Raw genomic sequence first — 22,853 nt, forward strand, 5'->3', positions numbered from 1 at the left:
TCCTCTGGCTTATCCTCGAATGGCAGTTACAAGGACCTCTATCAGTCCCCAATTAAAGGACTACCGTAGTGTTGAACTCAACTATCGCGATTCATTATAGACCAGCAGATGCTGTAGCACTGTTTTCATCGTAACTACGAAGCATACACTATCCTATCTTCACTTTCTCTACTAGAAACCGCGTAAGCCTGTACTCACCACTTCACTTAACCTAGGCCAGAGGCTAGTGAAGTGCACGTCAGACCCAAAGGTGAAGGCGTCTCCGTGAAAGTTGCCACATTGACTTTTTGCGCGGCGATTCCCATTATTCGTGTGGAATTCCCGCGTGTAGTCCCGTCATTGCCCATGACGGGTGGGGACTTCCTGAACCCTCCACGGCATTTCCCATATGCGTAGACTCGTAGACTCTCAACCAGCGGAATATAGCTTCTAAATACCTACCTTTTAATGGAGATATCCGAGACTTACCTGCAGCGCCATACCTATATAATCTGGCGCATCTGTCCTCTCTTCTCTCCCACTTCAATCCAGGTTCCTTCTTTCTCCCAAACCGTCACTCATTTCTCCCCCCTGTATTGCGGTGGTAAAGCCTGCCATTCACCTTCAGTAACGAAGCTTCTGACCCAGTCACCGTAGTTAACACTCACTGCCAACAGCTTCATTCACTGGACGGTCAGTCTCCTGCCCCCCCAGGACTCTCTGGCCCGCCCACCATGTCTTCCCCTTCCCCCCCCTCCTCTTCTTCCCTTCTTCCTCTTCCTCTTCCTCCTCCAACGAACTTTACCAAGATCGGATTCTTCTTAACTTCGTTGACACTTACAGTGTTTAGCAAAGCTTATCGCAGAATCATCTTCTTCGTATCTTCGTTAACATCTTCCTGTGCTTTTTCGAAAGTACAAACCGCTTTTTAAAGCTTCTCTTCAAGGTTTGAGCTCCAGACCTACTGCCGTTAGAATCTCGTAAACAACAAACTCACGCTGTACAGCATGTTCACCATGATGTCTCCTACGGAACAAGTCCTCGTGTACGGAAGGACCTTGAACCCGGAGTACGAGTCATTAGACATGCTCGACTTGACTGCAGGACTGGACACCGTCTTTGCAGCTCTTATTCTCTTCTTTTTCGTCGCCGTAAACTGGCACGCCCTCACCTCTGGCATCTCGTTCGGGGCCAAGCTGCTTGCAGCTGTGTTCTCTCCCCTCGAATTCCTCGTCGCGTGCGTTGACGCGTTCAAGAGATGGATAGTCCAGAGCCAGATGGGTCGTCGCCTTTCCGACCTCCGTAACTGGTATTTCCCTGCTCGTCGTCCCATCGCCATGATCTCGCGGGTTTATGTCACAATCGTCACTTTGATGTGGACGAGTCAAGATCTTCTGACGCCCGGCTACCATGTCTTGTATGGCATGGTTGATGGTATGGGATCCGCAGGCTGGGACCACTGGGAGTACTGCCTGAACCTGGATCGTGGTTCTCCGGCAGGCCGGTGGTCCAGCAGTCGGCGGCTCCAGGGATTCCATTGTGACGGAGTCGACCTCGGCGTGGAGTTGTTTTCTGTCTGGGAAGACTACATCCCAACGTTCAGCGTTGGAGATGATATTGAACACCTCCAGATTTTCCGTTTCGTCTGTTCCGTTTTGGCCCTCGCCAGCATTCTTGCCGGGGCTGTTATCGCTATCCGTCATTCTTCTCCTGTCAAGGCCATTGAGACGCTTTGCAGCTGGACACGTTCGAAGTCAAAGAACGGTCCTGAAGATGAGGCACAGCACCAAGATACAGCGTTGCTCGAGCAAGTTGGACTTCTTTCGGCCAGGATTGGCACGTACGAAGCAATGCTGGACGAGGTACGAGGCCAGCTGGCCGCCAAAACCGAGCAGACGAACGGAATGGAGGTGCGCTTTGACGAACTCCGGTCGAGAAATCAAATGCTGGTTGCACGTTGCGAAGAGGACAAGGTTGCCCAGCAAGAGAGTCTGATCGCCGGTCTTCGTCAAGAGCTAGATCGGGTCAACTGTCGCCTCATAATGGCTAACGGAAGAGCGCGGGGGGCGCAGTACAAGTCTGACTCACGGGAGCAGACTCTCACCAACCGTGTCGCCGAGCTAGAGGAGCAGCTGGCTCGCAAGACTGATGAAGCGAATGCCAACTCTCGCGGCATTATTGAATCGCTTCAAGCAGACCTCAACAATCGGACCGATGAGCTCAACGCCATGGCGCGCCGTCTAGAAGCCGTTGAAGCTCTGGCCGAGAGGACCTGCGACATTGAAAAGCTCCGTGTGACAGAGGAGGAGGTTCTCCGCAAGGATGCAGAGATCTCTAGACTCCAGGAACTACTTCTGGTTCAGGAGCAGCAGTCTTACGAGCGGGCGAGGGAACTTAGCGCCGTCGAAGACCAGCTTTCCAAGAAAGAAGTTGTGATCCAGAACCTGGGCGTAAGAATCCGGGCCTACGAGGCAGCACCCCAGGTGCAGGCCACGGAGCCTAACGCCGCAGAGATCCGGTCCCTGAAAGAACAACTTCAGTTTTTCCAGGCACAGTGTCACACGCAAGCAGCACAACTCGGAGAGGCAGCAGCACAAGTGCATGCTCTGCAGGCCAAGCTCGAAGAGTACACCGACGTGCTGGAGCGGCTCCGGATCGCAGAGGCCCAGCACGTAAAGCTGGTGGCAGAGGGTCACGCAAAGCAAGAAGAGATCGACTTCATGTCGCAGAAGTACGATATGCTGTTTGACGATAACTACGAGCTTCTTGAACAGCATGAGAAGCTGAAGAGTGCGTTCAAGGGGGACGAGGCTGCCCAGGAAATCCTGGAGCTGCGGGCCGAGATCGAGTCTCTTAAATCTGCGTTGGATGGGAACAGCGCGGTCCAGGAGGCCCTGAATCTCCGGGTGGAGGTCAACGCGGTGAAGGCGGTCGCCGAAGAGAAGGTGAGGGAAGCCGAGGCGAAGGCGACAGAAGCCGAGCAGAAGATGATGGAGGCTGAGGGGGTCGCGAATTTTCTCCGGCAAGCCGACGAAGGGCATCGCAAGACAATGAAAAGTCTCAAAGACGCCTACGATAAGGAGGTGGAGAGATACGATGACGAGGTCGCGGCGGAACGTGCGGCTGCCGAGGAGGCTCGGAAGCAGGTGAAGGGCCTGCAGGAGGAACTCAAGGAGATGTCGCGGCAAGTCGGCATCGCCTCCAGGGATGCTCAGCGTTTCCGGGAGCAGAAGGAGGGTACCGAGGCGGAGAGGGACAAGCTCACGGGCGTCAATGACGTCCTTGAGCACCGTCTGAAGTTTTGGGAGAACAGCGAGAGTATGCAAACGATCCCCAAGCGCCGTACGGGCGACTTGGGGTCTCTTGCGACGGCTCTGGACGAGGCCAGGGTCGAAATCTCCAGGCAGCAGACCGAAATCAACGATCTGCGTGCCAAACTCCAAGCTCAGACGGAGTCCGCCGCCTCAGCCGCTTCTGCTCCCTCCGACCAGGCCCTTCAAGACAGCGTCAACCGTTTGCGACAAGCCATGGAGGTCGAGAAAAGACAGCGAACCGAGGACCAGGTTCGCTGGGGCCGGCAGGTCCAAGAGTTGCAGCAGGAAAACCAGCGGCTGCGGGTTTCCATCTCCAGCGCCGGCCTGGGTCGCGGCCGCGGTCGTGGCCGAGGCCGAGGGGGTTGATGCTGTCGCCTGTCTTCGGGGCCTTCAAGCTCCATCATCTTCGATTCGGCTTCCTTGGTGTGAGAGTGAGAGTGCGTGAGTGAAAAGGGGAGGGGTGGGAGAGAGAGAGAAAGATACCAATGACAACTGAACTCAAAAGGACACTCTGAATTGCGACCGGCCTCGCCAGGATGTCGGCATGAAAAGCTCGGGATACTGGCAGCCTGCTATATACAGGCTACTACTACTACTACTCAACAGGCAGCGCAATGATCGGATGTCAATCATCATCGGTAGGGACACAAGGAACGATCGACAAACCAGAATATGGGAATAAGGCAGAGCAATTGGAAAGTCTAAACCGGGTGGAGGTGTTCGTGAGATGGCCACTCGGTATAGAGAGGGAGTGAGTTGTCGATAATCAATCAGTCACAGTGGAAGCGAAAGGTGTGGATCACGGGGTCAGTCGGGGAAAAGGTCCGTGACTGGCAGCGATAACGGATTCCCTTCCCTTTCCATCATCTTCAACTTCATCCCACATGAACCACAATTTCAACGGCCGGCTGGCATTAATTTGGGGCAACCTGCGTGCGGGAGAGGAGAGGATCCTATCAGATCCACACAGCGAGTAAGTACTTATCCCTCATGACCAATGGATTGGGAAATTGATCCGAACTAACACTCAATAGTGGCCAGTAGTTCTCAACAAGCGCCGCACTGTTTCATTCCCTCCCTTCCGTGCGTGTTTCACCTTGGGCCACCAAACCATGGGCGACCCCGTTCTTCATTCCACCATTTCCACCAATTGCTCCACATTCTTCCATGCAAGCCCCCTCCATTATCATACAATCCCGCCAACTCTCTTATTTTCTCGCGTGGATTGCTCGGCTTCTGACCCTCAAGGGGTTCGCCTTTTCCCTGTGAACTGTCGTTCGTTTCTACTCCAAACTACCTCGTCTTTCCTTATTCCCATTGTGGCCGATATTTCGTCTCTTTCTCTGTCTCTCTCTCTCTCCCTCTCTCCTGTGCTTATCAGCAATTGCGATCGGTGTTGTAACCGCAGCAGCACGCGCCAGGACCCCCCTTCCCCTATCTTGGCACGTTCGCCCTACCCACTGAAGCTAGCCGCCAACGTCGCAGTTCAAGCGTCACCTTAACCTTTTACAACACTTCAATGGCTATTCAGAATGGGTCCGCAGTGATTGACAGGTCGCTCATTTGACCTCGGACTCCAGCAATCTCTCAGCGGTTATGCGCGATTGTTTTCGATAGTCGCTGGCCGTACTGCTGACGCTTTCCTCTCTTTCCTTGGCGCGGTCTCGTACATAACAATTTCGAGATCCTGGCTTCCTCTCACTCTCACACTACACTCTCACTCTTTGATTTTCGCTCTCGTTGCGATCTCGACTTCGCCCGGCTGGACCGACGAAGCATCACTCTTTTCCCGCTCAGACCATCTCCCTTCACCTTCTTTTATCTCATTGTGTACTGGCGACACCGGATTGGTTATCGGCATGTTTTGTTCTGGAGACAGGGAGAAAGGGCCCGTGGCCTTGGAGGAACAGTGGGATTACATTGTAAGCTCAATTCCTGAATTGGTCCTCCTATGGAAATGCCGCTGACGCTGACTGTTTACAGAACCTCGATGACTTCAAATCAGAGTCCTGCCTATCCCCGTTCTCATACTTCTTTCTCTACGTCTTCCTTCTTATCTCTATAGCCGTGTACGGAGTCGACACCTTTACCGCCGTCAATCTTCTTGCTTTCTCACGATGGGCGGGCCAAATTGAGCCTGCGATTCCTTTCAAAATATCGCGATGGATCTTCGCCGTTTGCATCATCATCTCTTTCGCCCTCTTGATCTACCGATGGTTGCGCGCCATTCGTGCAATCCGCTCCGGGAGTATCGCTCAGAGCTACCTCGACTCTCTCGCTGTGCGCGTTCAAAGTATTCGAATGGGAAGCAACGGTCGCGGTTGGAGGCGATTCCTCGTGTTCGGCGAGTTAACCAAAAGTAAGAAGGGCGCTGAATACGTCGCCCTCTTCGCATACTTTGCTTTTGAATGTAAGTTCACCACTGCCCTTCTTGCACACACACACACACATGTTGACCTATCTAGCTTGGCTGAGCACTCTTTTTGCCGACGGCCCACGACAGGTCGTTAACGCCATTACCCTATACTCAGTGATGCAAATGGATCTTCTTCCCGGAGGCAGCAACACAACCGACGAGGGCGGGTCCGGAGCTTCGCAATTCTTTGACAACATGAAGGTGCTGGCGGAGGATAATACCGAACGTGCGGTTGTCCTGATCGGAATGCTGTTTACCCTGGTCATATGGGTCTTGTCAATGCTCAAATTGATCCTGGCTGTCGTACTCTACCTTATCTTTCTCTTCCACCATATCCCTTCGGAGGATGGGTCATTGAAGGCTTATTGCAAACGAAAGATTAACAGCCGGCTCACTCGTATTGTCCGGAGGAAAGTCAACAAAGCTTTGGCTAAAGGCGTGGCCTTGCAAGATCGGAAACCAACCAATCCAAACATGGGTCTAGACAAACGGCCTACTCTTCCCTCACTGGGTGCTGGCGATGATGACAAGACACCTGTTGTCACCACGATCTCGCGCACTACCACACAAACCACTCTCCCGGCTTACTCTTCACGTCCTGGGACAGCTGCTCCGGATCGCAAACCCACCTTGCCAGATGTTGGCGCATTCAATGATAAACCTGGATTGAGCCGAACAATGACCGAATCTTCAGCATATTCTGATGCGGCTTCGTTGTCAGGAAGCACCGCGGTGTCAGCATACAGCCCACTGGATCGGCATGGTACGCCGGCGCCACCAGTGCCACCAGTGCCACCACTTCCGAAGCACGGCCCTGCCCCGATGCCACGCTCCCAGACTCCAAGGATGCCACAGAACTTCAACCAAGCGCCTCCGCAACCGGGATACAATAGTCCAATGGAGCGGTCATCACCGGCGCCATCTATGCCGCGCACCCAGACACCGATGTCACGTTCAGACTTCAACCCTGCGCCTCGTCTGCCCGGTCAGCAGCCGGGGCCCGTACCGCGTTTGCAGACTCCAGTATCGCGGCAAGGGTTTACACCCACACCTCCAGCTCCTGGATACGGCCCGATTGACAGGGCGTCTCCAGCGCCCCAAATACCACGAACACAAACACCCGTTTCAAACTACACCTCAGGCCCCGGGTACAGCCAGGTTGACCATGCCTCGCCGGCACCGCAAGTTTTTCGCAACCAAACACCCGTGTCACGTTCCAATCATACACCAGCTCCTGGATATGGGCCAAACGTCCCCGGAACACGAGGTCCTGGCGAAGGGTACAGACCATTTGAAACATACCAACCTCAACACGATCCTTATGGTCCTCCATCTAGCACTCCTTTCCGTCCATACAGTCTGGCAATTGATCCAAACACTCGTTCTCTAACTCCCGCGTCTGCCTTCCCTGGTGAAAGAGCAGCAGCCCGAACATTCTCACCCTTCAACCAGCCTGGCGCAGCCCCCTATCCAGCTCAAGAAAATGAATACCCGCCGCGGTCGTTCAGTCCTGCTACTTCTAATGGCCTTCGCTCTCAAGCCGCTTCCCCCGCCGATGCACTGGGCAGGAAGTTCTCACCAGTCAATGCAGCTAATGGGGACGGCTATGTGGCGTTCAGTCCTGTAGCCAATACGTCACCCTCGCCTTTTGCTAGCCACGCCATTTCCGCACACGATGGATACAGCCATGAATCTAGCTATGATCATCCGGAACCTCAGGACTATGACATGCCATACAGCTCCTATAGCTCACATGAAGAGCCTGAGAGTGGTTATGTGGCGTTCAGTCCTGCAGCCAATGCGCCGCGCTCGCCCTTTGCTAGCGACGCAATCTCGGCACACCACGAAGCCAACCATGAACATCTAGATCACCTGGACCATGCCATGCCACGTGACTATAGCTCGCATGAAGAGCCTGAGAGTGGCTATGCTGCATTCAATCCCGCTGCTAAACCATCGTCCTCCGACTTAAACCATGCTTCTCCGTTCGAAGATCATGACGAATCGCATATCGATGCCGCCCATGAGTCCACAGGAAGACCAAATTCGGAGTCCCACGAAACGTCGCAACAGCCTGATAACTATGTTGCTTACACACCTTCCGCTGGAAATGAGTCCCCTTTCGAGGGACATGCTGAGACGCATGAGAACGTCGAAATGCATACCGGCGCCGACGTGGCGGACAACTCGTACGAACACCGTGTGTCCAATGAATCGCATGATGTGCTACAGTCCCACTACAACCATGGTAATCCTACCACTTCGTCCAGGAAGTCTTCCGATTCCGAAAACTCTTTACAAGGACACCACGAACAAGCGACTGCAGAGCAGATGCATGGATTAGAGGTCAGGCCAATTTCTCCGCTGACCTTGGGCGACTTGACGCATGCCAATGATGGCTATGCAACTTTCAACCCCTCCGTCACCTCGCCTGCGCGAACCGAGACCGAACATAGACCTTCAAATTACCACACGCAAACAAGTGCGACTGTCGAGAACCCATTTGGGTACTCCGACCTCCATGAAACAAGACCCTCTGAAGGGTACAGGGCCTTTAGTCCTTCCGTGAGGTCACCCGCTACACCCACACTCCCAAGCATCGCGCCATATGAACATCATGGCCAATCGCCATCAAGGACAATGTCCCCTCAAGGCGAGACTTCGCACGTGAAGCCATATCGGCCGGATTACATTTAAATTATTCTCTTCATTCGTTCACTAGCTGGACTTCTTCATGATAATAGGAGAGCTGGCTGTACTTTCTGTTACGATTGCATTCTACCAACGAGCAAATGCTCATGAGTTGTTAAATACCCTTTGTTTTCCCCAATCTTCATGTTCTTTACGTTTATTACCTCCGACTGGGTACTCCATTCAGAGACAACCTAGGAGACTTTTCTTCAAGCCAATGGCTAATTAGATTTGTACATACCCAAATGAGTTATCTCACATACAATGTTAACTCAGCCATCTGAATCACAATCAAAGAAACCATGTAGATTCCATTACCCAACCCACCACAACCCCAATACCAACAAACCTACATCCCCTCCCCCAACCCATGACGTAAAACCAATCTACCTCCACGTATCAACCACCGTCTCCCCACTCCCACTCCCACATTCAGGCACAGTATACTCCCTATTCGGATCACTTTCCCAAGTCACACTTCCACCCTCATCGACCTTAATAAACTTATACTCGAAGGTCGTCCCCACCGGCAACGACACAGTAACAGACCACTCGGGGTTACTCGAGGTATAATCATCCGCGGACAACTTCACCGCGTCACTCGTATCCCACTCTCCGAGCTGGGAGATAGATCCGCTGAGGTAGACTTCTTCCCCGTAGGTAGTGGTGACGAGTTCTTCGAAGGTGATGGGGAGGGTGGTGCTTGTTGCGGTGCATGATGAAGAAGTAGTAGCAGCAGCAGAAGAAGAAGAAGAGGAGGTGGTGGCTTTGGATGTGGAGGTAGCAGCAGTTGTGGTCGTGGTTGTGTTACCACTCCCCCCACAAAGCGAAGAACTATCAACCACCGAAGCAGGGAGGAGAACTCTAGGTAATCCCGAAGCCATCGGCACAGGGATATCCCCGTTCGAGTCCACCGTCACGGACGTGCAGGTGTACGCTTCGATGAGCTTCGTGCCGGACGTGTAGCCGCTTCCGCTGAGGGTGAGGGTGTAGCTGCTTCCGGAGGAGCCTTTGTTGGAGAGGACGGTGATGATTTGGGAGCCGGAGGTGCCTTTGCGCATCGCGATGGTGTTGCTGTCTGTGTAGATTGGGTCGTTCTACCATTGAAATATTTTGTTAGAATGGGGGTTGAGCTCTGGGTGGGGGGAAGGGAAAGGGCAAACCGCGTAAGTAATGTAGTCCGAGTCTGCTGAGATAGCTAGTTTCCGGATCGCGTTTGTGGTGGCTATCCAGGTGTAGAGCTCCGCGGAGGTGTCGTAGCCTGATAGCCAGGTAGCTTCGCGGTTGTAGGGCACGTCGCCGCCGGAGTAGTGCTGTTCTTCGCCGGCGTAGACGATGGGGATGCCGTCGGAGAGGAAGATGTAGCTGAGGACGTTTTTGGCTTGGGAGTAGTCGGATGTGTAGCTTTGCCTGTCAGTGGGGTTTACTTTAAAAGGGGGCAGTGATGGAAGGGACATACGAGGCGAAGCGGGGGTTGTCGTGGTTTTCGATAAAGTTGCCCAGGAGGGTCGGATCGGAGCAGTCGCTGGCGACGGATTTGATCATGTTGTAGAGGTTGCTGATGCTGCCGCTGGAGGATTCAAAGGCGTAGAGGAGTTGCCAGTAGCTGCAGCAATTGAGTTAGTGATGGGTTCGAGAAGGTAGAAGGGGGTATGTACATGGGATAGTTGAGAACACCATCTAGATATTTTTGGTATGGGCAGTCGAGAGCAGGGTTGCCGTTGTCGACTTCACCGACGCAGTAGACTCCTGCTGCTTCTTGGTAGCCCGGGAAGAAGTCGGGTTCGACTTCTTCGACACTGTCGATACGGAGGCCGTCGACTGAGCAATTTTTTAGTATGTGGCTTGTTTTAGTGGGTTGGGGTCGCACCTGAGTAGTTGGATACCAGGTCGGCTACCCAATCGTACCAAATGGTTCTCACGGCGGTTTCCGTGGTGTTCAGATCTGGCAGAGACACGATGGTGTCACCCTCCCAACAGTCTTGGACCATGGTCAAGTTGTCCCAATCTGTGATGAGGCAGTATGGATGGAAGTAGGAGGAGGAGTCGAAGGGGTCGAAGACGCTGTAATCCACATCGTTGCCGTTACCTGCGTAGCCCTGATACAGTCATTGTTCGCATTGGGTTTACTAATATAGAGGTAAAGCAGTACTTACCATGTGGTTAGGGACGACGTCGACCATGAGGTACATTCCGCGGGCGTGAAGAGCATCGGAGAGGGACTTCAGATCATCTGCCGTGCCGAAGTTGGAGTTCACATTGTATCTGCCAAGTCAGCTGCAGTCTGCGAGTAAGCATAAAATATGAATGCAATGAGGGCATACATCTTCTGCTGCCAGTATCCATGGTAGGCTTCACCATCCGAAGTATCCTGGGGTAGCTGCTCAGTGATAGGCGAGATCCAGATAGCTGTGAATCCCATGCCCTGGATATAGTCCAGCTGGAGCAATAGTCAGAAGCGCCCAGCATGGATGGTATGAAGTGAGATACGAACATGGTTGATAATTCCTTGCCAACTTCCACCACAGTAGATCTATCCAAGTCAGCAGATGAATGACGGAAGTACAGCAATACCATACTTGGTCACCCGTATTGCACGTAGCTGTAGTCGAATTGTCCGTCCTACCGAACCGATCCGTCAAAAGGAAGTAGATGGATTGAGTGCGCCATTCTGCAGCTGACAGCCCAAGGGCCAGCTTCCCAAAAAGGGACACAGCAAGGGCAATACTTGAAGTCGACACTCTCATAGTTCCGTATTAATGTCTGACGAAGCGACAGAAAGTATCCCAAACACAGCCTGACTACATGGGAACTCTGTCCCTGATAACCACTCTTAAATATTCCCTTCAGTATGGTCGCAGAAGGCTGAGCACCTTGCAAGGCAGATCAACCCACTCATTACCCTTCTGGTCACATCTGATGCTTGATGGATGCCAAGTGAAGCCGGCAATTAATCCATCAGCCAGGAACGGGCGTATACACAGTCTCTCATTGGTCAGAACTCCGATCACTTCGGAGGCCAGGATTTAACCCTGGTCCCCTTAATTGTTGCAGAACAACAAATCTCCGACACGGAATACTGACCATTAGCTAAATACGCGCAAAATGGAGAAGAATCAACGGCCGAACCTTGTTCTGACTCGTGGAGGACGTGACGGATTTCTCGGGACGTGTGATATGCCGGGTGAACAGGGTAAGCTGCAGGTTACCCGTTAGGGCGTCTCGCTTGGCGAAGCGAGATGAATTCCTGCAGACTACCCGGGTCGACGCCATAGGGCCCTATGGGTGCGGAGAAGATAGATTAAACTCTTATTGACGAAAAGTCAAGGCCCGTCCCATGTTGCATTCGAGCTGCACGGTGATGGAGCGTTCAGCGGGATATCCTGGCCGGTGGCTTGAGCGGACAGTATAATCTACCGCATGCCCAGGCTGACAAAGTATATTAGCCGAGAGCTCGCATGATTGTGAATATCACATGCATTTATTTCAGAAGGTCGTTCGCTGATTCCAGTTACTCTTCCGACCGGAACAGGGCCGTAGCATATCCCACGCTGCTTGCGAGACTGCGAGAGACCTGCGCGCCACTCGGCTAAAGGGCTGACACATGCGCGATTTATAATATAGAGATTAATCAAAAGAAAGGTTATATTGCAGAAATAGTTGTCTATAAGTCTTCTTCTATCGAATGCCAGCCTCGATGAAGCAATTTGCAGCTCTCGGATACTCCCTGCCGCGGTCATTACAGCTGGTGTTTTCGGACCGTCCATGCAAGGACCAATCCTAGAAGCGAAAGGACGAGGGAAAATACTGACACGAAAGTCAATAAGGAAGTACAGGGAATATACCAAATTAGACAACTTACGATAAGTGTAGCGGAGACCAGCCACATATCCCTTTACCACTACATCTCGGACATGACCCTGCAAGCCATTGATATAGCTCGTATCGGACAGCGCGCGCTCGATGATCTTCAAAACCCGTCAGTAAATAAATGCAGAAAGGAGCGGAGATACACACCTTCTTGGCCCCTGGACCAGTCAGATGCTGCTCCATCTGGCGCTTGAAAACAGTCCCCAGCAGACTGTTGGTGACAGTCACACCAGCCGTCATGGCGAAGCTGAAGAGTAGGAAATACCCTCCTGTCGCCATGGCCACTTCCTGCGGCATCAAAAACGCCGTCATACTGACGAAAGCAGCCGCCGAGCAGAAACCAGTACCCATACCACCGGGAATAATGTACAAAGACTCCCAGAATCCAGTGTGACCGTTCCAGCGGAGGAAAAGGAGTAGATATGCAACAGACGCAACAAGACCGGCAAGAATCAAGAGGACCTTGAATTGGCCGGTGCGACGGATGAAGGCTCCCGCGATCAAGCCTCCAAGCGTGTTCCCGATCACGGCGGGAACTAGATGCCCTCCAGCTACGGTGGCTGAGGCTTTCGATGTCACCTGAAAATATAGCGGCACGGAGAACATCATTCCAACTTGGGCGGTGATCTGCAGCGATCCGATCAGGTAACTGGGCGTCACATTCGGCTTCCGCAGCATGCGAAGTTCGAAGATCGGTTCGGGAGCTACATAGAGTTCAACAAGAACGAAGGCGACGAATGCTGACAGACTGAGAGTAGCGAGGATTGCCGTTGACAGTGATGCCCATGCGAAGGACTGTCCTGCCTGGTCCATAATAACTGTGCTTGTGATTATACCAGTGGCAAGAAGAAACGTTCCAAGAAAGTCGACACGGCGGACGCTCTTCTCAGTGACTGGATGGGCGAGCTTGAGTTTCCATACCACCAATAAAGCTGCCACAGCGGCTAAGGGCCCCTGGATGATAAACGACCTTGACCGCAAATTAGCGAGAGAAGCAGCTACAGAGGCGCAAAGCATACCATCTCCATCCAATTGTATCAGTTAGCCATCCGCCCACTGGGCCTCCTGCGCTACGACCCAGAGTCATCGCGATGTTGATGTACGCCCGCCAATGGGCAACATCCCGTCGGGGAACAATATCTGCCTATGTTCAGTGATGTTCATCAAGCTAGTACGCGGATATCCTACCTGTTATAATGATAGATCCCATCGCCATTATTCCAGCACCCCCAATCCCGCTGATTGCACGCCCTAATATAACAGTCGCCATCTCTGGACCAATGCCGCTAAATAACAGCTGTCAGCACGATCCAACAAGCCAAAGTCGAAATGAATAAGCCTACCTGATAACACATCCCACGCCGAAGAGAAAGTACGCCCAAAGAAGCAGTGGCTTGCGACCGTAGATGTCACTCAGCTTCCCGTACTATATGGTCACCGTCAGTATATCCCGAACTCCCCGAATATTGTGTGATAGCTGACCATCGGTTGAGCAGCGCATAATCCCAGGGTGTATGCCGTTGATAGCCAACTCGCATCGCGCAGTCGATTGAACTCAGAGGAGATTCTGCCTGTTGCCGCCATGACTAGTGTTGCGTCCGCGTTGGAGATGAATTCACCTAGACGATTGTCAGTCTGACTAAGAAGAAAGCCTAACAAGACCGTGAACCCGACATACCCAGCAACAACACACCAATCACGGTACTTATACTGGTCAAAGCCGTCACATCTTTCCCAGACGACTCGGGTGGGTTGATCAACGGCCGTTCCTCATCACTACCATGGCTGCTGTGCACGTCGCTAGTGAGCCCTTTTGTTATGCTGCTGTAATCCGGGGTGTTTGCACTGGGAGTCGCATGCTGCGCCGAAGAATTCAGGGGCGTTCTTTCATCGATATTCGCGTCCAGCGGATCTGGACTAGAAGCTGAGACGGCCATTATATCCGGGATCTCTGGCGTGTTCGAGGTGGTGAGTTGAGAACGTCACAAAGCCGGGAGATGGAACCTTGCGTCGGCAGCATGGAAGTTCGGTGAGAGATAGAGTTACGGGCAGCAGGAGCTGATATGTTTTCTTTTCCCGGACCCTGCTTCGGCTGCGGGAAAAGAAATAATCTGTCCACGCAGTCATCCATTCCGATATTTCCGCTTATCTGGGGAATCTGGACCCCCCAGGAGCGAGTTCGAAGCATCAGTATTGGCTGGTGACAGTGTCACTCAGAGAATAAGCGATGACACCATCGGGGGCAGATATACGATCGAGGGCTGCTAAACCGCATCAGGGAAAGCGAGTGCACGGATGGGTCAACGGACTGGAGCTATAATAGGGGAAGAAGCAGAAGCGCAAATGAAGTGGTGGAAGAACCAGAGTTGAGCTCATTGAAGTGGAGCAGCACGCCATGGCTGCTCCCGATGGCGAACCCATGGTGGGTGGATGGCCTTAGCGCCTGGACCGTCAGGGACACCCGACATTCGGCTGTCAGTCATTCAACTCAACCCTAAAGCATGTCGAAACAAGGTTATAATTTTGAATAAGAGGAGAAGTAAGTCATTGTTCGGAAAATCCATTGGACAGTTGGAGGTGCGACCGATGGCGACATTCCGCTTTGATCACGTGTACTCTGGTACAGCCAGCAACACAGCTAAATCCACTGTAGCGTTTTACCCTACCTTGTTGATTATTCTCGCTGAATGATGGCTTCTTTGGCTTGTGCCGTCGCATCTGTACCAAAGGAGTTTTGTCAAGCTTAGCCTGGAATGGAACGTCACGTCAATGCATTCTCGCTGTACCCCTAAAATTACTCACATTAACCAGTCCGCGCTGATCCACAATACTATATGCCGAGTCCGTCAGACTGGTCCAGCTGAATTGTTGCAGAGGAGTTTATTGGGGGTGAAAATATAGCAGTGTATCATGGTAAATGATTTGCTTAGTCGATCCTCTTCTACTAGGGAAGAAGAAAACTACAGCCACATCTAGAGAGCTCTTCCCAGCCAACGAATTTGGCTTGGTCTGACAAATATATCTTTCGTACACATCGATATAAAGCCGGGGAGTATATAACATGCTGTAACATGGTACCAATGTTGTTTTCTGTCCATTTCTCATTATAATAAGAGGCGACGTTCTATGCCAAGACCCCAGGGAGCGAAGAAAAAAAAAGAAGTTCGAGAGCATCGAGTCATAGTCCACGTTGCATTTGCTGGATCGTCTACCGAAGTCATGTCTTGGCCAGGGGGTTGATCCCCCCCTCCGTTTGCTCTAGGTGGAGAAACCTTATCTCTTCATGAATACTCTTGACCCCAGCTGGACTCTTAAAGAATATACGCAGGTAAAGCAGGATGATGCAAACGCTATAGGCTCGCAGCCCATGGGGGCGGATGGGAGGTGATATACGGTCCCTTAAGTGAGGAATAGATGCAGAACATCACCCACTCAAACTGGTGGGCGGAGGCACTGGAACCAAGTAGTAATATAATATTGTAATGTAATTGATTGAGCCCTTGGACAACACGAGAATAATTAAAGAGGAGTTTCTAGATTCATCGCATAGCGGAGTCCATGAGCTGTTGGCCGTAGCATTTGAGAAACAGAATAGCGCGGAGCCAGTCCTCTCAGAACCTTGCCAGGAACCTCTTGAAGGAACAGTCTGTGACATATGCGTGTATAAGCCGGCTTATGCCCACGGCGATGCCCAGATGCTCCTTGATCTCTGGAGCTTAACAGATGAATCTCGGATTTAGTCTTTGTGCAGGGAGTTGACCCACCCAGTACCCGCCAGCTTGTCATATTGGGTGCTGACGCGGTAGTTATTAGTAGGCAGTGTTATAGCCTGTTCCTGCTGACACAAAGAGATAGGCTAGCCTATTCATGACTTCACGGCGTGTCATCTGCTTGGGATTTAACGAAGCTGCTATGCAGCATTTTGGAATGACTGGTGAAAGACAATGGACGGTGTGGAGGGTAGACGCCTCAGGCGACCAGATGACATTCTTGGCGGCGTCTGTGCTCACGCGTCGATCTCTGCCTTTTCCTTTCACCCCCAGTCTTTCAGCCGAGGTCTTCCTTCAACCTTGCAACTATCAGCTTCGTGCGACATCCCTTCATTCAACGAACTGACCATCATCGACTTCTTCATCTCGTCTCAACGTCGCCTCTCACTGTAAAATGGCAGACATCACGATAACAGAGAGCGAGTTTAAACTCGCGGACGGAACCGTCCTCTACCAGAAGACCTGGTCGGTAAGGGCACACACCCTCAATCACATGTCAAACATCCCATTCAGTCACCGACATCCTAACATCTCCACCAGCCCGCTGCCCCCAAGGCCAAACTAGTACATTTTCATGGCTTCAGCGACCACATCAACAGCTACAATAACTTCTTTCCCTTGCTAGCACGCCGTGGTATCTACTGCACAGGTATCGACGAGCGTGGCTGGGGCCGATCGGCCCCGAAAAAGTCCGACCGGGGAAACACAGGGCCTACCTCCTTGGTCCTGGCCGACATGGCCGCCGTCATCAAGGACCAGCAGACCAACGTCTTCCCTGAGCTCCCCCTGTTTATCAATGGTCACTCCATGGGTGGTGGATTGGTGGCTACTCTCGCCTCGACCAAGGAGTATCAGCCGCTCGTGTCCTCACTTCGTGGGATTATGCTTTCGGCTCCGTTGATGGGTCTCACTCCCGAGCAGACTCCTAGCTGGATCACGGTATTCGTGGGCCGGCTGGCAGGCAAGCTTCTCCCCCGCTTCCAGCTCGTGGAGAAAATGCGGGTAGAGACACTGGTGCGCGATCCGGCAGTGCAAAAGAGCCTTGCAGAGGACCCGTTGAACCATGCCACGGGCACACTCGAGATGTTTGCCAATATGCTGGACCGCATGATGGAGCTGGATCAGGGCAAGTTGACCCTTGTTGATGGAGTGCAGTCGGTTTTTCTCGCCCACGGAACTGGGGATAACTGCACCAGTTACGATGCGAGTAAGAGATGGTATGAGCGCGAGACGGCTCGTTTCCCTGAAACAGCGAAGATGCACAAGTCCTACGATGGATGGAGCCATGTTTTGCATGCCGATCTGCCGGAGACTTACCCGATTTATGCGGAGGATATGGCTACCTGGATCCTTGAAAAGTCTGAGGCTTAGACACTCACTTCTTAGAAGAGGGAGCACATGCCTCCATACGCGGGGCGCTGCCAATTGGCAAGTCTTCAGTGTCAGCTAACATCGTTCGCACAATTGTTGCATCTGGCATTACCGCTGGCCGAACTTTATCATCTCGGGTCTATAGTATATATTATTTAGTACGTTTGGGTCGTGCATTCTTTGGTTGAGCTTTTCTTCATTTGGGGGTAGGGTATATATCATGATATAATGTTTTGGGCGATGGATCAATAGTGCAGCTTATCATATCATGTCATCAGAACTTTAGAACGAACAGCTGGAGCTGGCATGTCAAGAACTTTAAAGATCACCGAGCGGTGTAGGACCGTGTGGCTGTGCCTGACTAGAAGACAAAGAGAGTGTAGATCCCTCTTTCACCATAGTTTCACAACACGAAGCCGGAGACAGACTAGCAGAAAGATCCCGTCAAAACCAAGGCAAAGGATGCCGGCTAGACTGAAAGGGGAAACGCAGACCCTTAAAACCGGGGCTAAGAGATTGCTTACTGCTTCTGGTCAAGCTTTGGCCCCCCACGCGTCCCCTCAGCCTCGTTCCATTTTCTTTCTAAAGAATGCCGCAGAGTCTGGATTGTTTCCTGTCAACAATCTCAGAGTTGCATGACTTTCCTTCAAAATGCCTCTTCACAACCCGCTTCCCTCATCTTTACGAAGTACGTATCGATTTACTCTGATGTTGGCCTGAATGTTATGAATCGTCTCAGCTCTACGACAACCTACAAAGGCGCCATTCATTGCGTAACTCGATACTAACAAAGTTTACTTGACAATCAGGCGAATGCGAAAAAGCAGCTCAGATCATCAACTCTTTCACAGATCCCGATGGCTTCAATAGCCCGGGACGTACCATCCCACAAAAGCTACTCGCTAGTGCCAAGGTATGCTCTGAATATGTGCTCGCCTCGCCACTACCTTGACTCACATTTCAAAGGGCCTCGCCATCCTCACAGTCGCCAAAGCCGGGTTCCTAGGGTCAGTGCGCCTTGGCTCTGGTATCCTCGTTGCACGTCTACCCGACGGGTCCTGGTCCGCCCCATCAGCCATCGCGTCCGTGGGAGGTGGCTTCGGTGGACAAATCGGTGTCGAATTGACAGATTTCGTATTCATACTGCAGAGCGACCATGCCGTGCAAACGTTTGCAAAGCTGGGAAGCCTAACTCTGGGGCTCAACGTCTCACTGGCAGTGGGACCGGTCGGACGCAGTGGAGAGATTGCGGGTGTCGTAAGCACTGGTGGTGTCATGGGGATATTCTCATTCGCACAAACCAAAGGCCTCTTTGGTGGCGTGAGTGCAGAAGGAGGCATTATCTTTGAAAACAGGCTCGCGAACCGAAAACTGTATGGGGATATTGTCAAGGCACGGGAACTGCTAAGCGGCGACATCCCTCCGCCTGTCGAGGCCAACAGGCTTATGCAGGCGTTGCAATCCGATGTCTTCTCTGGTCATAGGTCAAATTTCGATTGTGAACAGGCATCAAAAGAGCCACCTGCGGAGACGGTTGCCATGCCACCGCAGTCACCCTCGTCTGAGGTGGCTGAACGAGTTGCTGTAATGTCGTCTGTGGCGCCTAGCGAAATTCATGAGGCACCGCCATCGGAGGTCTCTCCTGTCGAGTCACCGTCAGTAGCAGGGGCACCGCAGAGGCCAGTTGAGCTGCCTGGTTCGATCCAAGAGCTGGACTCCACGCCTGCACAGCCCAGACCTGCGGATCAGCATAGCCCCGTTTCTGCTATCTCCACTACTCACAATCCTTGATACCTTTGACTAGCACCCGAGGTATGGACTCCGCAGAGGCTTTGTGGATAGTGTCGCCCATGCATGACAGCAGCAGGGCTAGGCTGTCTCTGCTGTCGGAAGCCATGTCACAAGGGCGCTTAATTGAGATATTCGCAGACAGGGCCAGATTTTCGCGTCGACCACAGCTATTTAGCGACGACTTTGCACCATCTAATTTACAAATCTGAGAAAGGGAACTGACTTCTTAGCAACTACGATTCCTAATACTTGAAAATATAATGTCTATTCTACCTTTACATATCACGGGTCCTTGGTATATGAATATGCGCGTGCTGAGTATAATTATGTGCTACAGATAGTGCTACAGGGTAGTAGATCTTGCCAGTCTCGATTCGAGGCTTATATATCGTATAGGACGGCATGCTGCGTCCCACTTCTGTCGTTGATTGGACTGCTGACTTGTTATGGTGGATGCGGGATATTGATTCGCTTCCTAATGACTAAAGCCAGGATGAGCCAATCATGACCAGGATGTTACTCCAATAATATTTCCACCTTAAAAACTCGATAAAAGTATGGCAGCAAGAATTGCGAGGCTCAAGTCGAAATCCAGGAACACATCTTGGCTGGTTGGGGTAGTCCAATAGAATTGACGGGCGATGTTACTTTGTCCCACCAACGGGTATCACACCGTTTCACCAACCCTACCCGGCGCAACATGCCGATTCGACGTCCTGGTTGCAACGTGCCAATGTAGCTGGGATAGCCGCGCTTAATTATGGTAGTGTAGAGCTAGGTTCGGTTAATGACTGTGAACAAAGAAATTTCGGTTCCTTCCTGTCCCGTTGGTTGGAATTCGATGCGTCTCGCGTCTGCTGGTTCTCTTTATTCGTCTTTCTCTTACCTCAACATCTCGCACTGCACTATATGATCGGGGGCGAATAATACTGGAATGCATATTGCACCAATTACGTCTATTCACGTTTAGAGGCTACCTACTCTCATAGCCAAGTTAATCACACGACGTATTCATACACCACCACGCGAAGTTTGCTCTCTGCCAGTGCTGGATCATTCTTTGGAAGGGGGTATGGTAACACTAGCAATTGAATATGCAGTAACTTTCGTTAACATATTATTCACCGTTCAGGTCGCGTTATTTGACGATCGTTGAGGGAGCTGGGCAGACACAACCGTTGTGATCAGAACTTCCAGAGATCACAAACTTTAGACTCTTTTTCTTATATGGATCAGCAGCTCCTATACATCTCCCAGTTAGTACTTCAACGCCATGGGATCTATCCCAAAGGATACTTTGTATCTCCCGATTGTTGTGGTGGACGAGATCCTCGAGTACCTCGACCTGGAAACCATCAAATCCCTTCGATTAACCGACAGAACATGGAGTCAACTATGCTTGGGCCCACGCTTCAAATCATTTATGCGCCACCAATCTACTGATCTGACCCCACGGAGCCTGGAGTCCCTCAGTGCTCTCTCCTGCCATGACATCATGCGCCCAGCTGTCAAGGATTTGACTATAATCGCAGCAGTCTACGACAGTTTTCTCCTCCAGAAGGTTCTCAGGACCAGTCGATGCGAAGATGAGGATAGTATTCCCTGGATAACAGCAAGAGATTGTACCATGGATGAGGTGGTCCAAGCAGAGGCAGATCTAGCATGGTTGGAGGAAGAGTCTGCGAGACACCAGCTCGCCCATGAAGACCACGCCGTGCCGACACTGACAGCCATATTAAACAATTTTGGAATGCTTAACTTCATTGCTATGGAAGCCAAAGGCACTTATTCCCCACGGCCAGATTTATTCAGGTCCCGAGGTGACTGGTATGCTGTTTGGTGTAAAGCAACCCAGGTCTATCACATAGCCATGTCTGCTATTGCAAAAAGCACTATCGAACTCAATAGCCTCACGGTATTTAGAAGCCCAATACGCTCAGCCATTCCAACCAACGAAATAACCGCCCATATGCTCACCCTCGACAAAGCCGCTTGTACCTTTACCTCGGGCCAGTCGATCAAGAACTTTTCAATCGATCTATCAACGCGAGTAGATGCCAATTCAGAGAGGCTATCGAAACGGAAAGCCGAAATGGAAAGATGGGAGCGTGAAACCCGCCGAAGCTGGCACGGACTCAGGCCGGGGGCTCTTCTTGCGAGTCATGATCCCGAAGTGAACTTTGAGAACAACTATCCTGGCGTCGCTCGATTACTGCAGAACATGCCAAACCTAGAGACCTTGACCCTTAAGCTCCGTTGTACAGTGATTGGGGATGTAAGCCTATACCATCGGCTGTTTGAATACATTGCTAGCAAGGTCCGTCTTCGACGGCTGAGGAGACTCCATCTGCTCGGTATCTACGCCACTTCAGACTCCCTGCTAGAATTCCTACGCAACCATCCCGATCTTGAAATCCTGTGGCTCGAGAAAGTGAACCTTGTCTCTGGGTTATGGGAGCCTGTCTTCACGCAAATCAGGAAGATGCCGTCTTTGACGAGGGTTGTTTTGGCGAGTATTTCCGAGGCAGGACAGGCTTTGAATCTAAGGCCAGCCGAAGACAATGACGACCGCAGTGACCCGAGCAATACAAATTACTATTTGTGTACAAGGGGTGTCTTTGTTCACAGACGTGAATTTGACGCTTGTGACATCCAGAAGGGATTTCAGTTCAGCACAGAGTATCAGGGTGCACCCCAGGGAACACATGGATTCACTTCGTTTCTTGTATTTGACCAGGAACATTATGGACTTCCTTAATTAGGCTTTAGTGCTTCTACAGTTCAAGCAAACCAATCTTTCATCTTGCTTCAAAGGAACTCTTTGAATGATCCTCCTTGTGCACTTCCTTTGCCGCTAACCTTAGGAAGACCTTGACTCTAGTGTAACCGCATATCACAACAAATGAATGATCTCGCGCAACCAGTATATTCCCCATAGATGACTGTTGGAACTAGTAAATTACATGTCTACCTCGGAAAGCTGTAAGGGTTCCAAGAAAACAAAAAAGATCGGGCCCGAACCGCGATTCGAACGCGGGGCCTCCTGCATTTCAAATCCCGAAGCAGGAATCATACCACTAGACCATCCGGGCTGATTTGAAAATTTATAAGCTTGGTATGCTTTATACGCAGAGGAAGAAAGTAGTAAGCCAGTACCACAGAAGTTCTGGAAGCGACAGACATTAACGGGTAAGACAATAAATGTAGGTTTTCTGGCCTGGACGAATCCCGAATTAATTATTATCCTAGCTATGAACAAAAATTGCAAGGGATACATTTCTTGTCTGTCAGGCGAAAAATCTGTTATACTTGACGATATGCATAATACGATGTCGGAATATATTCTCAACTATAGCAGCTATATCCTTTCCCTTGTCGAGCATAGTAGTGTGATGGGAAGTACCAGTCAAAGTGACGCTCCCAATGATCCTTACATCCTGCAGAATACGATTTGAATTTTCTCTACATGATGCTGAAATGACCTGGAAGAGTGTCCTTCATGACCTTGGGGTTCTAAGTCGGGGGCCAATTCACGTCTAGTGGCAATATGAGACATTCACAAACACTGAAATCGGTAATTAACTACGCCCCAATAACTATTATCAACCAATCCTTTTCGCTCGCAAACCTGAGTTCCCTCGAGCCCTAATT

The 22,853-nt window shown here is 51.4% G+C and overlaps 8 protein-coding genes and 1 non-coding gene across 9 annotated transcripts; 6 read left to right on the forward strand and 3 right to left on the reverse strand.

Moving 5' to 3' along the window:
* Nucleotides 1–995: 995 nt before the first annotated feature.
* On the forward strand, nt 996–3,659 carry AKAW2_80303S (uncharacterized protein; the record flags this gene model as incomplete). Its single annotated transcript, XM_041681308.1, has 1 exon — nt 996–3,659. The coding sequence occupies one exon, from the start codon at nt 996–998 to the stop codon at nt 3,657–3,659; it is 2,664 nt and encodes an 887-aa protein (XP_041548264.1).
* A 746-nt stretch (nt 3,660–4,405) lies between these two features.
* On the forward strand, nt 4,406–4,795 carry AKAW2_80304S (uncharacterized protein; the record flags this gene model as incomplete). Its single annotated transcript, XM_041681309.1, has 1 exon — nt 4,406–4,795. One exon carries the CDS (start codon nt 4,406–4,408, stop codon nt 4,793–4,795), a length of 390 nt encoding a protein of 129 aa, XP_041548265.1.
* Nucleotides 4,796–5,152: 357 nt separating this feature from the next.
* On the forward strand, nt 5,153–8,406 carry AKAW2_80305S (uncharacterized protein; the record flags this gene model as incomplete). The annotated part of the gene is made up of 3 exons (XM_041681310.1): nt 5,153–5,215; nt 5,277–5,703; nt 5,759–8,406. 3 exons carry the CDS (start codon nt 5,153–5,155, stop codon nt 8,404–8,406), a joined length of 3,138 nt encoding a protein of 1,045 aa, XP_041548266.1.
* A 380-nt stretch (nt 8,407–8,786) lies between these two features.
* On the reverse strand, nt 8,787–11,147 carry AKAW2_80306A (putative alpha-amylase; the record flags this gene model as incomplete). Its single annotated transcript, XM_041681312.1, has 9 exons — nt 8,787–9,497; nt 9,564–9,804; nt 9,860–10,006; nt 10,059–10,221; nt 10,271–10,499; nt 10,557–10,665; nt 10,725–10,840; nt 10,895–10,933; nt 10,980–11,147. 9 exons carry the CDS (start codon nt 11,145–11,147, stop codon nt 8,787–8,789), a joined length of 1,923 nt encoding a protein of 640 aa, XP_041548267.1.
* Nucleotides 11,148–12,139: 992 nt separating this feature from the next.
* On the reverse strand, nt 12,140–14,207 carry AKAW2_80307A (uncharacterized protein; the record flags this gene model as incomplete). Its single annotated transcript, XM_041681313.1, has 8 exons — nt 12,140–12,207; nt 12,263–12,368; nt 12,418–13,240; nt 13,290–13,410; nt 13,459–13,556; nt 13,614–13,696; nt 13,753–13,889; nt 13,949–14,207. The coding sequence occupies 8 exons, from the start codon at nt 14,205–14,207 to the stop codon at nt 12,140–12,142; spliced, it is 1,695 nt and encodes a 564-aa protein (XP_041548268.1).
* A 2,227-nt stretch (nt 14,208–16,434) lies between these two features.
* On the forward strand, nt 16,435–17,411 carry AKAW2_80308S (acylglycerol lipase; the record flags this gene model as incomplete). Its single annotated transcript, XM_041681314.1, has 2 exons — nt 16,435–16,509; nt 16,581–17,411. 2 exons carry the CDS (start codon nt 16,435–16,437, stop codon nt 17,409–17,411), a joined length of 906 nt encoding a protein of 301 aa, XP_041548269.1.
* Nucleotides 17,412–18,062: 651 nt separating this feature from the next.
* Nucleotides 18,063–19,202, forward strand: AKAW2_80309S (uncharacterized protein; the record flags this gene model as incomplete). Its single annotated transcript, XM_041681315.1, has 3 exons — nt 18,063–18,099; nt 18,221–18,324; nt 18,378–19,202. The coding sequence occupies 3 exons, from the start codon at nt 18,063–18,065 to the stop codon at nt 19,200–19,202; spliced, it is 966 nt and encodes a 321-aa protein (XP_041548270.1).
* A 1,273-nt stretch (nt 19,203–20,475) lies between these two features.
* AKAW2_80310S (F-box protein) lies at nt 20,476–21,960 on the forward strand (the record flags this gene model as incomplete). The annotated part of the gene is made up of 1 exon (XM_041681316.1): nt 20,476–21,960. One exon carries the CDS (start codon nt 20,476–20,478, stop codon nt 21,958–21,960), a length of 1,485 nt encoding a protein of 494 aa, XP_041548271.1.
* Nucleotides 21,961–22,214: 254 nt separating this feature from the next.
* AKAW2_t80005A lies at nt 22,215–22,294 on the reverse strand. Its single transcript has one exon. It is a non-coding gene; the product is annotated as a tRNA-Pro (tRNA).
* Nucleotides 22,295–22,853: the final 559 nt, after the last annotated feature.

Source organism: Aspergillus luchuensis, chromosome 8 (genome assembly GCF_016861625.1).
Source record: "Aspergillus luchuensis IFO 4308 DNA, chromosome 8, nearly complete sequence".
In the NCBI taxonomy this organism is placed as follows: domain Eukaryota; kingdom Fungi; phylum Ascomycota; class Eurotiomycetes; order Eurotiales; family Aspergillaceae; genus Aspergillus; species Aspergillus luchuensis.